General features: G+C 39.5%; 1 protein-coding gene across 1 annotated transcript in view; it reads right to left on the bottom strand.

Moving 5' to 3' along the window:
- The window catches only part of Mybpc1 (myosin binding protein C1), a 70,284-nt gene extending 55,034 nt beyond the window's left edge, over positions 1-15,250 (bottom strand). Inside the window, exons 1-9 of the mRNA XM_045152256.1 lie at positions 15,166-15,250; positions 14,696-14,764; positions 9,744-9,782; positions 8,729-8,764; positions 6,976-7,089; positions 5,653-5,801; positions 4,580-4,697; positions 4,052-4,103; positions 1,976-2,032 (exon numbers count right to left, since the gene is read on the bottom strand). Of these exons, the coding sequence (XP_045008191.1) occupies positions 1,976-2,032; positions 4,052-4,103; positions 4,580-4,697; positions 5,653-5,801; positions 6,976-7,089; positions 8,729-8,764; positions 9,744-9,782; positions 14,696-14,764; positions 15,166-15,250 (719 nt within the window). The remainder of the gene's footprint in view (positions 1-1,975; positions 2,033-4,051; positions 4,104-4,579; positions 4,698-5,652; positions 5,802-6,975; positions 7,090-8,728; positions 8,765-9,743; positions 9,783-14,695; positions 14,765-15,165) is intronic.
- Positions 15,251-16,204: the final 954 nt, after the last annotated feature.

Raw genomic sequence — 16,204 nt, 5'->3', positions numbered from 1 at the left:
CTTCCAGGTATTTATATAGGTCTAGTCCCATGCTAGAAAGATTTGCCCTGATTCATCTAATATCTATTTGAAGTAATCTGGTTTTGATATGGACTGGACAAAGAGATTCTTTTATACACAAATGTTGATCATAAGGACATTAATTCTGATGGAAATTTTGCCACACATTCTTGGGAAAGTGGAAATGGTAACCATGTGTCATTACAACAATGAAAACACATGCACTCCACAAGTTGGTAGGAAAACACATGACTTCTGCAGTTATAATGGTGGATTAGTATAATACAGTAAATGAACATAGACTTAGGTTAGCGATCTAATCATAAGTGAAAGCTTTAATTGGGGGATGTAAAGAAAATGGTAACTGGAGACATAGGGGCTGTTCATTTTCTCCTGTCCATTTTTTCCTTCAATGGTTCTGGCCACATAATTAGATTTTTTTTTTTTCCTGAAAACTACTGATAGAAACAATCTTTTTAATTTGTTTTTCCTTTTTAATCTGAACATGGTACTGAATAATCTGATATAACCCATTTTGATTGATTGGTTGATTGAGTGTGTGTGTATGTGTGTGTGTTTTCTCTTTGCGTGGATATAAGCTCACTGAGGGAAAATGGAAGTCTATGTTTACTTGTTGCCTCATATGATCCAGATCTTTTATATGTAACTTTTTCAATTACAATAGTTTTTATTTTTCACATTTACAGAGGTGAAAATAAGTCTCAGAGGGCATATATTTTGATGATGATGAAATTCTAATGATGAAATTCTATACTGTTAAGGGAGTGTGGATGATAATATTAAACATTTATTTCTATTTTATTTCTCAGAGTTGAGATTTAAAGCTATGTTTTTATATACACACTCATACAAATATTTGTTCATCACTTTCTATGGATCCTGGATTTCTTTTTCCCCTCACATCATCTGACTTTATAGAAAACATTTGGTATTTTCCCGTCTGAATAAACATTTGCCAGGGGAAGCAAACCTCCCTGGTTTTCCTAAAGTGTTAATACATGCTATAGGTGGAAGCATTTGCTTTCAAGGCAGAATCAGGGGGCTTTTTTTTAATAAGGAGTCACAGGAAATGAATTGAGAGAAGAAAACTTGGATTTGGGTCTCTGCCCACCTCAAATTCCTGTGTGACTTAATGTGGGTCACTCAGTTTCTCTGGTCCCCACCTTCTCACCTATGGAATGAGGAAGAGTGAAGTTCACTTAAGAGTACTTAAAGAAATCTATGTATAATTGCAAATAACACACGTTGTGAGTATGTGCGTGTGTGTGTGTCTGTAAATCCTGTAACATGGTTACATGCTAAATATCCATCCTGAAATTCCATACATATGATTCCAAGAGTACTGTGACAGGAATATGAGTAATAATACTAAACATTTATTTGTTTCACTGCATGTTTTATTACTTCTAAAATGTGCATGTAGGTATATTTTAAACATCCCTGGACTAAGGATGTATTTCATGATCAACAGTGTCATAATAAACTATCTGCAACAATTCAGTCATTATTTTGTGAAATATTGGCATGTCTTCACATCAATGGTGTCTTAAAATTTAATAATAATGTATTAAAGTACATCTGCCTTTCACAGAGGCTTCTGCCAAAATTGTAGACTGGTCAAACATCAAACATTGAAGGCAGCAGAATGGAGGTTTTATTTATCCAATCACAAAAAAAAAAACATCGTGTATAGTTTCTAGGCATTTAAATCTTATGTCTCAGTTTTCCAATTTCCCCATCCCCCAAATGAGAAACTATGGGACATCTCACACACTGTAAGAAGAGTGTTTAAGAACCACCGCCTGGCATCTTTAATAGATTAGTATGCGGTTGTTCCCCTCTTAGTTGATGGTTACGTGTGACAAGCAAAACACAGTGTAAGAAGAGAAAACTCCTTGGTAAACAGTTTTAACTTGACTTCTCTGGGTGACCGATCAGGTCACTTGGTTCTCACCTACGTTTCAGGAGCCCACTAAAGTCAAGTTCCCCTGCATCCTCTTGACCTTCTCCACTGTCATTGACAAAAAAAAAGCATATTTGGGTTTAATGCAGACACATACATGGCAGTCCCCCCCCCCCCGACACTCTACATTTAATGTATATGCAATTTTGTACCGGCACACAAGGACTAAACTGAAACAAACCATTTCTTTTCACACAAGTGACATTGTAAGTTTTTGTCGTATGTCCTTGTGGAAAAGCAAACTCGAGAAGCGAGCGTTACTGTTCGATTTCAGGAGACACAATGTTGTAGATTGCATATATGAAATTGCTTGGATTTGTGTTGAAACCAGGTAACACAAATGCATTTAGGCCAAGCAACACAAAGTACTTTGTTTTTGCAAGTTGGGAGCTCTAGAAACAAACCTGTATAAAAAGCAAAGGACTTTTGCTGATCTCTGCTATTCACGTAAGAGAGATTGGCTTGAAGGACAAAGTGTACCAATGTCAGGCATATAAGCACATCCAAGATAACCTCTATGTCCACAAGTAGATGAATCAGATACTGTGATACCAACACAGCACAGAAATGCAGCCAGCGCAGAGCTTTCTAAAAGATGCATTTCTTTCTGTTTTAAAGGGATCACTATATTACAATCATTTGTTTCCCCTCTTGATACCTTTTAAAATGTATTGTTGAAAAATGTCTGAGTTGCTAACGAACTCCTTACTAGTTGTATTTTAAGATACTTTCCTATAGAGAAATGCATCTTAAGTGAAGCATGCGTCCACCGTCTCGGTTTTATTCTTGACTCTAAAAAGAAGCTATGGTGCTGACATTTAAATGACACTACACATTTACTTACATGTTTAATTTTTAATGAAGATTTTGTTTCCTGCTCTTTACAAATGTTAGTTATAGTTTCTAAGAAAAGAGTCTGTGGGTTTAAAAACAGTGTGTATAACATATAAGTCATAAGAATTAAACTTGAGTAATAATATGTTTTCAAATTTTCTGTACTAGCAAGTGTTTGGGGGATCTTCTTATATAAACACATTTCTGTACTTTTAAAGCACAAAACTGTCTTAAAACATGCCCACATGTGCCATCAGTATAGTTTTAGGCTCTTGCATTGCCAAGTTGGGGGAAGTTGTAAGGGAACAGGGAAACAAAGTAATAAAATTTGCAATATTTAATACATCTCAAAAGTGATTAAATATTTTATGTTTTCATAATGTAGAGGGAATGGCTTATTAGAAGACTAAATCATTGCTTTATAATAACGTGATGACACTGTCTTATACTCATGGGATATTTTCTAATCTGAGGAAACGTTCCTTATTCAACAAAACTACAGAACCAATCTTGGGAAGAAAGCATCCACTTTCATTAAAGAGTTTATATTATGGCATCACTAAATGAAGCGGGTACCATAGCGACAAGAAGGGGAGATTTATATTTCTCAGGGGCCAGAAAAATAATCATTTCTCTTCTTTGACTCCCTGATTTTTCAGCCTTAGAAAACTGTGAAGGTAAATTAAATATGCTTAGGAATTTTGCCTTTTTATGTTTTTAATGTCTAGCAGATTCAAGGTGCTTTCATTTAGGAAAATCTAACATTGTAAGGTGATAATCTGCATAAGTAGCGACTTAATTGTGGTTTTCCTGAGGACATGTTTAGTAGCTTCATAAATGATTCATAAAATAAAACATAAGTAAGAGTTTTCAGATATTACTGAGCTAAGCTGTACAAAATGTGCCTCTTGACATCTCCTTTGGCCTTTTGATGGAAAACAATTCAATTAAGAAAGAGGTCACCCATGAACAGATTAAAAGTGCATCCCCCTTAGGCCAATGGGAGATCTGCAAATGTGGAAGCTACAAGAACGTTCTAAAAACTTATCAGTGTATGCTTAATTGGACACCAGATTCATAGCTTTCAAGTACATTGCAAATAAATATACAAATGTTTGACTGCAGCGACATGCTCTGATCCCATTGGCAATATAAGTGAGGGAAGGTGGTGTGATTTGAAAATCTTCCACTTCTGTTATATAAAGCCCATCTAGATTTCCATTTTGGCATTACCTTCTCTTGAAGGCAGATCTGATGTCAATGTTTGGAGTAGTCCCAGTAGATTCTATGAAAAGAAAGAAAACAATAAAATGAATAACCCTGAAGGAAGGCAATTTTGTGTTCAGTTCCTTCCTGGGCTGTGAAGAGTCCACAGAAGAGCATTAGGTGGCGGTGGTGGTGATGGTGGGGGACCCTAACATCCTTACACCATAGAATCTTATCCTCAAACCTGAGTGGGAACGTGGCCCCAATGAAATGGATCTATTCAACAGCAAAAACCCAGCATTCTCCTTTCTCTGGCAGGTTTAAGGAATGCTAATAACAAGAGATAACTTAGTAATAAAATTCCCCCAAATCTCACTTTTTAAGTTAGCTTATAACAACTTAATTTCATAGCCTTACTGAAACCACCACAATCAGAAAAAACATACTTTTAAGGAAACACTTCCCTCAAATCTAATGGTATGAAATGACTTTCTCATCCATTCTTTCACACTGTATAAAAATATCACATTTATCCAGACAAGATGGCTCCCTTACCATGCACTTCCAGATCAAAGGAACAGCTGTCAAACTTGTCCTTGTAGGTGACCTCACATCTGTAGTTGCCTGCATAGTTCTCTTTGGCCTTGATGATCTGCATCTCAAATGTGTAGATCTACAACAAAAGGCATTCAGACAACCTGCAAACCCACCTTGCAGATGGAAAGGTGCCCTTGCCTTTCAGCGATTTTTCAAATTCCTCAGCATTGCTTAAAGATGGGACTGGGTCTGGGGAGCCCAGTACAATGGTCTCAATCTAGGGGGATATATGTGTCCCACAGCTCCTGGACAGAGCAAAACAATTGCAGTAAAAGTAGACCCAGGAATGGTAATCCAGTTTTCTAGGTTTGAGATCTCTCAAGACTAAATCTGTTTCCTTCCAATGAGACAGGGTCATTGCTGCCTTGAATCAGAGCAGCTGTGAATCACCCACATGAGTTCTCATGTGGTGACATTGCCTCATGGAGGAAGATGGAGGCTCAGAAGGCTCATAAAACATGCAAGACTGACAAGGTTGCTCCCTGAAGTAAAAGAAGTAGGAAACAATTGCTGGAGGAGAGGAGACTCGTCAGTAGTTGGCAAGGGGACTCTAGACATGCAGTTTGCATGAGTCCACATCCTTGCTGGAGTGAGGGTTTGGTGATAAGCTGCTTGTTCATGCATGTTTCTTTAACCCCTCACCATGCTCCTGTGATCAATCCCAGTGAATTCAGTGGTTCACTAAGCTGGTCTTGGCTGGAATCTTCTCTATCTCTATTTTTCTTTTCTTTCTTTTTTTTAGGCAGAATCTCACTCTAGCCCAGGCTGACCTGGAATTCACTACGTATTCTCAAGCTGGCTCAAACTCACAGTGATCCCCCTACCTCAGCTTCTCAAGTGTTGAGATTAAAGGTGTGTGCCACCACGCCTGACTTGGAATCTGTTTTGTGTTTTTTTTTTTTTTTTTTTTTTTAGTCTATCATTGACCTCACTATCTGGTCTGAAAAGCTAGGTAACAACTTGCACTAGCTTTCCACCTTCACAGAAGGAATGAGCCAGTCTCACCCCTGAGCCAGGGTTCAAGGTCATACCCGAGTTTGCCTCTCGAATGTTTCCTTCAGCTGGAGGTGCTTCCCAGCTTTGCTGGCCAGATCCATCCATTTCCCTTTGAACCACTTCACGGTGGGTTTCCTGAGAAGATCTTCAGCCTTCACTTTGGCTATAAAGGTGATGTTGGCACCTACACAAAGCACCAAGGATTCAGCCTATGGTTTGAAAACTGTATTTTGCTTTCAGCTGGAAGAGTGACATCAGTCTATGTTATACAGACTATGATATGATTTGCATTTTCAGACCTGTTCAATGAATTTGCCCGGTTTTTGGGTGAGTTCCCCTGAGATTATTAGGGTAATTCAATTTGTTCTGCTTTGTAAGTTTTTGGTTTTTAAAATGTTTTATTTTTGGGGGCTGGAGAGATGGTTCAGTGCTTCTTTCTTTTTTTAGTTTTTCAAAATAGAGTTTTGCTCTAGTCCAGGCTGTCCTGGAATGTACTATATAGTCTCAGGGTGACCTTGAACTCACAGCGATCCTCCTACCTCTTCCTCCCAAGTGCTGGGATTAAAGGTGTCACCATCACGCCCAGCCCATTTGGAAAGTTTTGAAGATCAATAAAGAGCAATGGGGAAATTGGGAGAAAGATTTTTTTTCAACTTTTTTCATATTACATTTATTTATTTGAAAGAGGGAGGGAGGAAGAGAAAGAGAAGGAGGGCGGGAAAATGGGAATGCCAGGGCCTCTAGCCATTGCAAACAAACTCCAGATGCATGTACCACGTTGTGCATCTGGTTTACATGGGGTCTGGCGAAATGAACCTGGGTCCTTTGGCTTCCCAGGCAAGCGCCCTTTTCCCTCTCCTTAGTCCCTTCTTCTTTCTAATTAGTCTCCTACTTTGATATCATCATTTTTCCCTCCTATTATGCAGGTCTTGCGTAGGTAGTGCCAGCTACTGTGAGTTCATGAAAACCACGGCCACTTTGTGTTTGGAAGACAATATTGCAGATGCCAGTGTTTTAGAACTACATAAATAGATGTTGTAGTTAAAAAAAAAAAAAGACATTTTGGACCCTTATAATAGGAGGAAAAGCTGATGACATCAAAATAAAAAAGAGACTGATTGAGAGGAGGAGGGGATATGATGGAGAGTGGAGTTTCAAAGGGGAAAGTGTGGTGGGGGGGAGGGAATTATTAGGGTTTATTGTCTATAATTATGGAAGATATCAATAAAATATCAGAACAATCATTATGGATGTACTAACAGGCACCAAATTTTTCATTCTAAAATGATTTGATCTGTGATATGTGACTCACCTCAGTGAGAGAAGAGAAAGGGGAGAAGTTTATGCTAAGTACTCACCAACTTTCACTGATCCTGTTTGAGGTTTCTCAACAAACAGGGTGGACAGCTGAGAGTTGGCATTCTGCTTGTCTTGTTCCTCTCCACCGGCGGGCGACTCACCAAGTGACCATTCTGGAAGCAGAGAGGGGACACTGATCATTTCAGAGCCAGCTGCTTCTCAGGCCAACTTACCTGGGCTCCTCACCGGTGCTGATTCTTTTCCTTATCTCATAAGCCTAGCTATCAAAATAGCACCCTTCATCCCGTTTCCTGTCACCATCAGTAAGGCAGGAAAGAACCCCATTCTTACAGGGATGGATGTCTCTTCCATGGCCAAAAGAACATCTTCTAATTCCTAAGAAATAGCAAGACTGGTCAGGGAAGCCATGAACTATCTGTTTCCTATGCTGTCTGTTACTAGTAGATGATCAGTGCTGGTGAGGCATGAGTCCTGCAGCGGCCTGTGTTTCCCAGGGGGCGGACAGAAGGCCGTGTCTACGTAGTGAAACGTGGAGGAAGTAAAGAGGTGGGACGGGCAGGAGGGCAAAGTGCCTGGCAAGAGTCAGAGAACCAGGTCTGGCCTGGTATTTCTAGATCCCTTGCTGTTGTGTCACTGGACAATTCTAGAAGGAGTGTGTAGAGGAAGCCATCCCGTTGCTTCACAGTTAAAGTGGTCATGACCTGCAGGGACAAACATAGAATTGTCCTACAAGAAAGAAAAACATTGAAGCAGACATAAAAAAATAAATAAATAAGAAGAAAAAAGATAAATGGAGAGGAAAAAGAAAGTGGGTGAAGCTTTCCCGTGAAGAGAGACAAGCTAGAAATGATTATTTGGTGTTTTCAGCTTGCATCCAGGTGCGGGGTTGGGGTGTCAGTTTGCAGTTGATTCCAACGAGGAGGGGAGGAGGGTACTCTGGAGGTGCTCCCCCATCTCTGAGATGAACAGCCACTTCAGAACTGCGAAAAAACACATGGCTTGCCGACCCTCTACTTGTTAATGTTTCTTGAAAAGAAACAAAGTGCACACCTAATGATTTCAGCTTTCATGGTCATGCTGAGTGCTATAGGGGCTTCTCCCCACAAGAGACCCCTTTCACAATGAAGTTAAGCAAAGTAGTCACGTGGTTACACACTTTTAATACCCCAGTTAATATCAAACTTGCATGGTGTATGTGTCTATGGTATAAATGACGGTAGGGAATAACAGTGGGCATTCATGTATGGATCAAGACAACAAGCTGTTTTCAGGTTTTGGTCACTTATAAGAGTGCAGCGCCTAGACCACTGGCTGGCTCTTAAGAGGCCAGTAATGGGAAAAGGCTAGGCTCACACTGCAAATTTTGTTGAATAAATGAATGACTTTATGAATGACCAAATAACTTCAGAAATGTAGCAATAGCTGATACGGTGCATTTGAAAGTGTTTGATGAGCTGTACTTAAAATTCTATACAAATGTGCATTATAACTTTAGCACATCCCTGGAATGGAAACATATGTTTGTTTACTAAATGTTTTAAAAAAAGTATACGCCCAAGAAATAAACCTGTGGCACGTGTGGCTAGATGCTTGGATGTGGCATTGTGTCATGCAAAATCAATTGTTTCTTTGTACATTAGTTTTCTTATGAGAGGCATGTAAGGAAAGAAGATGCTGTGGAAGCAACCAAATGTCTCAAAGGAGGATTAGCATCAGCACGGCTTCAAGAACTGAACGCGTTAGTGACCGTATTAGGATGGGGTCGGATGCTTTGTCCGGGCGTGCGCTCACCTGAATCTTTTCTCTCCAGGGCCCGACTACCCAGACCTGAAAGGGAAGCATGATTTGGAGGATGCAAGGGGGCACAGAAAGAATGGAAATGGAGTCCCCCAACCCTGGCTCTTTTGGTAATGGGAGAGAAAAACTAGAAGTTGGCTTGATGGAAAATCAGTAGAGTTTCCCACTATGAAAACATCCATGAGGATCTGTCTTCCTGAAAGGGAAGAGGGGAAGGATGCAAGAGAAGGCAATAGGAAGGGATTATGATCAAAATACATCATATACCTGTTTGAACATCATCAATAAAATGTTTTTAAAAGTTTATGTTGGGGCTAGAGGGATGGCTTAGCAGTTAAGGCATATGTCTGCAAAGCCAAAGGACCAAGGTTCAATTCCCCATGATCCATGTAAGCCACATGCACAAGGGGGTGCACCTGTCTGGAGTTCGTGTGCAGTGGCTGGAGCTCTGGCGTGCCTATTCTCTTTCTCTCTCCCTCTCTTTCTCCCTCTTTCTGTCTGTCAAATAAATAAATAAAAATAAAATACTTTTTTAAGTTTATGTCTTCAAGAGCAATATAAAATGAAAAATCCAACTATCCCTAGGGAAAGGGTATGTAGATAAAATAGAAAACATACATGTTTACCCTTGAAATAATGTATATCCAAGATGTATTCACCTTAATTGTCTTCAATTCACAAAGAAAGTTCTTTTGGGACAGAGTCTTATATAAGTTGGGCTGAAGTCAAACTCACTCTGTATCCCAGGCTGACCTTAAACTAAACTCTTCCTGCCTCAGCTTCCTCATGCTGGGATTAGAAAGAACACTACCTGCACTGGGAAGGCAGAGCAAGACCCTACTGGGAAAAAACAAAACAAAACAAATCAAATAAAAACAAAAGGTTTCTCTTGTAAATTGTCATGAAAGCCAACATTTTCCCCTCTTGCTGCACTGGCAAGGAGCCCTAGCTTTTCTTTTACTGTCAGCCACTTAGTACGTTAAACACAGGGATGAGGGACCATCCTAACCTGGAGGCAGGGCACTGGGCGGGGAAGCTTCATCTTCCTCTGAAACAAGAAACAGGAGGAAAAAGTCAAGGAGGAAAGGACTTCATCCCAAGTCACCTGAGAAAAGAGAAATCTGAAAAAGAGAGGAGAAACTACACAGTGTACTTTCAACTGCTGAATACACCTTAGAAATCTTGGCACCTGTGGGTTAAACTGGAAGCATTCAGGCAGAAAGAAAAATAAAACAAACAAACAAACAAATAAAAAGAATAAATGAAAGTTTGCAAGAGGTCGGATAATCAAATGAAAGCGTAGATTAGAAACAGTGGAACTTGGACTGGAGAGATGCCTCAGCAGTTAAGGCACTTGTCTGTGAAGCCTAAGGACCTAGGTTTGACGTCCCAGAACCCATGTAAGCTGGATGCAGAGTGCCGCATGCATTTGCAGTGGCTAGCGTCCCTGGCGTGTCCATTCTTTCTCTATCTGCCTCTCTCCCTCTCTCTAATAAATAAATAAAAATAAGATATTTAAAAAATAGAACTCTAAGCTGGGCGTAGTGGTGCACACCTTTCATCCCAGCACTCAGGAGGCAGAGGTAGGAGGATCACCATGAGTTTGAGGCTACCCTGAGACTACATAGTGAATTCCAGGTCAGCCTGAGATAGAGTGAGACCCTACCTTGGAAAACAAAAAACAAACAAACAACAACAACAAAAAAGAACTCTAGACCAGAGTTTTTATAGCTATCATTCTACATGCAGTTCAATGGGAGAAAGAGATACCACCAGGGAAGATACTCAACAGTGGACACTGCAAGCCTTATAATTGGCCAGCCAGGCCAAATGAGCCAACGGGTGCTATAGTGGCAGCCTGCTCCATGGGAGGGAATACATCTCTGATACTGAAAACTTAAAACTGGGGTAGTCATGAGCCCTAGGGGTGTAACATCTTCTGATATCTGGCTAAATTTATATACTATGCTTATCAAACTGCCCAGTAAGCACATCTCTTAATATTCATACCCTTATATTAATGATACTCTCACTTTGGGTGGAGAATCTTCTGTTTTCAGATGGTAGTGACTTTGGGACGACTCAGAAGGTATCATAGTGCTGGAAAGAAGTGACTGGAGTACTGAGTAACATCTTGATCACACCTTCCAAGGCTCAGGGTCTAACACGGAAGAGGTGGCAGAAAGAATGTAAGAGCCAAAGGAAGGGTAGGACACCTTACAACGTGCTCCCTCCAGACATAAAATGGCCTGGATATCCATGACCTCATAGTGCCTGACACTACCTACACAAGACCATCAGAAGAGGAGGAAAAGATCATGACATCAAAATAAAAGAGAGATTGATTGAGATGGGGAGGGGATATGATGGAGAATGGAATTTCAAAGGGGAAAGTGGGGGGAGGGAGGGTATTACCTTGGGATATTTTTTATAATCATGGAAAATGTTAACAAAAATTGAGAAAAAACAAAAAACAAACAAAAAAGAGTTTTTATGGCTATATGCTAGAGGAAAATGATGTTAAAAATTAAACCTTAGGAGGGTTCTTAATAGGTTGATCTTGTATATATGTAAGTACAATGATTGAGATGGGGAGGTAATATGATGGAGAATGGAATTTCAAAGGGGAAAGTGTGGGGGGGAGGGAGGGAATTACCATGGGATATTTTTTATAATCATGGAAAATGCTAATAAAAATTTAAAAAAAATAAAAAAATGCTTTTAAAAAATCAAACCTTGATGAAGGTGGTTTACAAATTCTTATTTCACATCTGAAGTCAAAGTTCATGTGGTCACAGGCATAAAAGCCTTTAGTACTGAGGTACTGATTTTATTCATTCATTTACTTATTTATTTAAAGAGAGAGAGAGAGAGAGAGAGAAAGAGAGAGAGGGAGAAGGAGAGGATGGGCACATCAGAACCTCCTGCTGCTGCAAACAGACTTTAATGCATTCACCACATTGTACCTCTGGCTTTACATGGGCACTGGGGAATTGAACCAGTACCAGTAAGTAGGCTTTGTAAGCAAATGTCTTTAACTGCTGAGCCATCTTCCCAGTCCTAAAGTGCTGTTTAAGAACTCATTTCCACCCAGAACAAAAACCATAGTTCCCCTTCTATATTTAAGAAACAAACTTCAAATTATATAATATAAATTAATTTGCCTCATTAACTTTACTGACAATTATTTTCAGTACTTTAGAATTATTTTTTTTTTCCTAAGATTGTATGGGTATTTCCAATGCTGAAAATTTTATTTTTTTCTTATGCATACTTATAAATTTCAAGAACATCTTGCAGTGTTTATACTCAGAGACCCCAGATATGCCTTATCCCTAAAATATCTGAGCAACACTGTTCTCATTTCACGTACTCACAATCATTTGGGATTATGACAACTTCTGATCTTTCATTTCCAAAGCATGCAGACTATTGTTTGAATAAATAATAATTGTTTCACTCTAAGAATACTAGAATAATTATGGGTTTCAAGCTATTAGTTTATGGGACACTAAGTAGGATATAGAAAATGCATATACATGGAATATTTATTAAGAGTAGCTTAAAAATTCCTAGGAATAAGAGACAAAATAACATATTTTTACACAATCTTTTAAAACACCACAAATGTTTTAGTAGCTTTCAATTTCTTTCCCAAAATTTTTAACTGGGGATATGCCTTGATGCTTTTTAATAAAGTACTGTAATATCACGTATAGAGAACCCCTAATGTCTTTCCTTTAGAACCTGGGAGATGCCAATTGTGGTGATGCACTTGGGTTGGAAATTGCTGAAGAGGTGGAGGCAGGAGGGTCAGATCAGAACCCAGGAGAGGACTCACTGAGTTATGGAATTTGGAATTGTTCAGTGGAAGATTTTGATGGTCAGAGAGCACTGGAAAATTCTAGGCTAAAGCTAAGTGTTTTATTTTATTGCATTTTGTGTGACCTGCATCTTAAAGCCCTTAGTGTCCTGATGTAAATTGGAAATGGGCTTAAAGACAGGAAATAATACAGCAATGAACATTCCCCAAACTCACTTCCCTTAGAATTACTTTTCTTCTGAAATATCCATTAATGATCCTCAAAGTGGTACATTTCTAGGCATTTCTGAATCATAAGGATTTTTTATTTTTGCAGCCCAATCTGGCCTGAACTCACTGTATAGCTTAGGTTAGCCTTGAACCTGAGATCCTTCTGCCTTAGCCTCCTGAGTGCTGGATTACAAGCATTCGTTCATCACCATGTTGGGCCCAAGATGATGGGAATCTAACCTTAAATTCTTGAAAACTTGTCTAGTTTGCCAGGAGTGCTGGTGCATGCCTTTAATCCCAGCATTCAGGAGGCAGAGATAAGAGGATTGCCATGAGTTTGAGGCCAGCCTGAGAGTACATAGTGAATGCCAGATAAGCCTGATCTAGAGTGAGACTCTATCTTGAAAAAAGAAAAAAAAGAAAAGAAAAGAAAAATTGTCTAGTTAAATTAGTTGACTTGAATGAGACTGGGAAATCCAATTGTTCTTACTGACCATGGAAATCAGATTCTAGTAGGTCATGGTAGTTCATGCCTTTAATCCCAGCACTCAGGAGGCTGAGGCAGGAGGATCAATCAGGAATTCAAGGCTAGCCTGGACTAGAGTGAAACCCTATCTAAAAATAAAACAAAACAACAACAAAAAAACTAGTTATTGTTTAGTTGTTGCTGTTGTTATTTTGGTCATATGTACCAATATTTTCTACAATCAATTTCCCCATTTGAAGAATTTGCAACTCAGACAAAATATTGTTTTGGATTTTTTTTTTTTTTCCGAGGTAGGGTCTTACTCCAGCCCAGGCTGACCTGGAATTCACTATGGAGTCTCAGGGTGGCCTCGAACTCTCGGCAATCCTCCTACCTCTGCCTCCCGAGTGCTGGGATTAAAGGCGTGTGCCACCACGCCCGGCTTGTTTTGGATTTTTAACTGATGCTTGTTTATGACCCACACATATCTTTATTTCATATGCTCCTGGTCTTTATTCTAAAATAACAAGTATTTCAAGCTTGTATTACTTATATATATTAAATATAAACTGAGAACTTAAAATTAACCACAGGTAAAAATAAAATCTTGTGGCTGACAACAGAGAAAGCTGAAGGTTGTAAGACTATGCACATTCTGCCAGCTCTGGGATTCTTATCATCAGGCAGCAGGGCCATCTCCTCCCCGAGGATTGGCGTCATCCCTCTGGATCCCAGCCGTGCAAGGAGGCGGAGTTCTCTCCTGCTACTCACCAGGAGTTCTTCCCCAGAAACTTCAGGTCTTTACAAATGCTATTTTTCCATGCCCTAAAGATGAGTAAGTCTGGCTTTTGTAAACCGCCCCCTGTGTAGCTAGGGGGGGCAGTGGGCTGTTCCCAGGCTGTCTTTAGTATGCTTTAGCACTCCATCAATACCATAGTCACTTTTAAATACGATAAAGCTAAAGCAGGCCATGCTACTTCCATACTATCTCACTTTGTCTTTTTGTTATGATGCTGTTGTCTTTCACATATATGTTGGTGGACTGTGCATAAGCTGAAATAGAAATACTCACTTTTCCTCCTAGGAAAACCTGATTTTCTTTTTTCTCTTTTTTAAAGTAGGTTCTCACTCTAGCCTAGACTGACCTGGAACAACTCGCTCTATAGCCCAGGCTGGCCTCAAATTCAGAGTGATCCTCCTACCTCAGCCAGGATTATAGTAAACAAATATTAAAAGAACAGCTAGCATAAATGTTTTGAAACATTTGATTATCATTTTAAGTGAGACAACACATGCCTTCACATTTTGATGTGTACAAAAAAATCAACATTCATTTTATAAAATATACACATTTAATGATTTGTCTTCTTCTTCAAATCTGCTAAGCCAATGTTATATCATATAATGGCCATGTCCTACAGTTGAAAAATACCATGATGTTAATTTTTGAACAGCTTATTACCAAGAAGTAAGGACATTGGAAAGCACAGGAAAAGGCACAGAGACATTTTAGTAGCTGATTGACTGGCATCTAAAGGCAAAGAACACAAAAATATTTTAGCACAATTGCAAAATATGCCAAGAGACTATTGTGACAGGTGCAGAAGAACCTAAATGAAGAAAAAAATCAATGTTAGAACATCTGCTGAGTCACCTCCTGCCAGCCACATTCACACCGAAGGGACTCTTCATCTCAGGGTATGTGAGATAAATGATGGGCATGGGGCTCACTTGAGATAGCTTATGTGGTAATGTTACTGCCTGGGAAAAGAAAATATGGTTTTATTTTCCTTGCAGTGACTAACAAAAGCAGCTCATTTTCTGGAAGAAAACCACAAGAAGCTGTAACTGTCCTAGTGCAGCTAATCCAAAAATATACAGTCTAATAAAAGGCTCAAAAGTTGTTTTTCAAACATTAAAATATGTACTGACCTTCAAAATGATCTCCAATTCTACTGTCATGATCACGCTTGGACCAGGACAGAGAAAAGGTTTGGGAACTTCTCACAGGGTCCATTGTTACTGTGTTTACAAGTAGGAGGGTGGAAAGTGTGTGATCCCACATTGTAACTGGGTGGAGAACATTATTATTGTCCACCTCAGGCCCTCTGTGATTCTTACCTGCTTTCAAAACCCACCACCCTCTGCTGATTTTCCTCCAGGATAGCACCTAACAGCCACATCCATGTTTGGCACAGACGCAACATTCAGGAAAGTGCTTACTTGCTGAGAAAGTGAATGCAGCTCTCTGTCCCCACTGAGGACATGGAAAGGAATCTATACTTAGCGCCACACTGATTTGTCACCTGCAGCTCTTCTAGAAGAATTCTAAACCACATATCTGGGTGTGGTGGCCCACATTTGCAATCTCAGCATGGCTGAGGCAGGGTTTGGTGGATTCCTGGGGTTCACTGGCGGAGGAGCAACACTCGGGGTTGCCCTCCAGCCTCCACCCACACGCACAGGCACATAAACGGTGCATGCACATGAACATGCACATATACACTACACAAACATAAATGTAATTCTAAGCTATGACAGTATTGTTTAATAAGGGCATTGACTCCCAGTGTGGCAACCTAATAATAAGGGACTTGCACATCTAATTCAGGTATTGTCTTTTGATTGAACACTTTTCTTTCTTTCTTTTTCATTTTAATTTAAATTTTTAAAAAATTTCATCGGGTTCAATGCCACCCTGAGATGACAGAATTAATTCCAGGTCAGCCTGGACCAGAGTGAGATCCTACCTCGAAAAACCAAAAAAAAAAAAAAAAAAAAAAAAAAAAAATTTCATCAGAGGATGTTGTCACTATTGTTAGTTTGAGGCCCTGGTTAGGTCATTTACTTGCCTTAGCTGTCAGAGTTCTCTGCCACAACTCCATTGCTTGCAATAGTATTTATCAAAACTACTGATGCCACCCCAGCACACTGAATATGTCAATACTATACCCGGTTGTCCAATTCTAAA

This window comes from Jaculus jaculus, chromosome 6 (genome assembly GCF_020740685.1).
Source record: "Jaculus jaculus isolate mJacJac1 chromosome 6, mJacJac1.mat.Y.cur, whole genome shotgun sequence".
Lineage (NCBI taxonomy): Eukaryota > Metazoa > Chordata > Mammalia > Rodentia > Dipodidae > Jaculus > Jaculus jaculus.
Note: the sequence above shows the minus strand (reverse complement) of the source record. Positions and strands in the feature narration are given on the sequence as shown.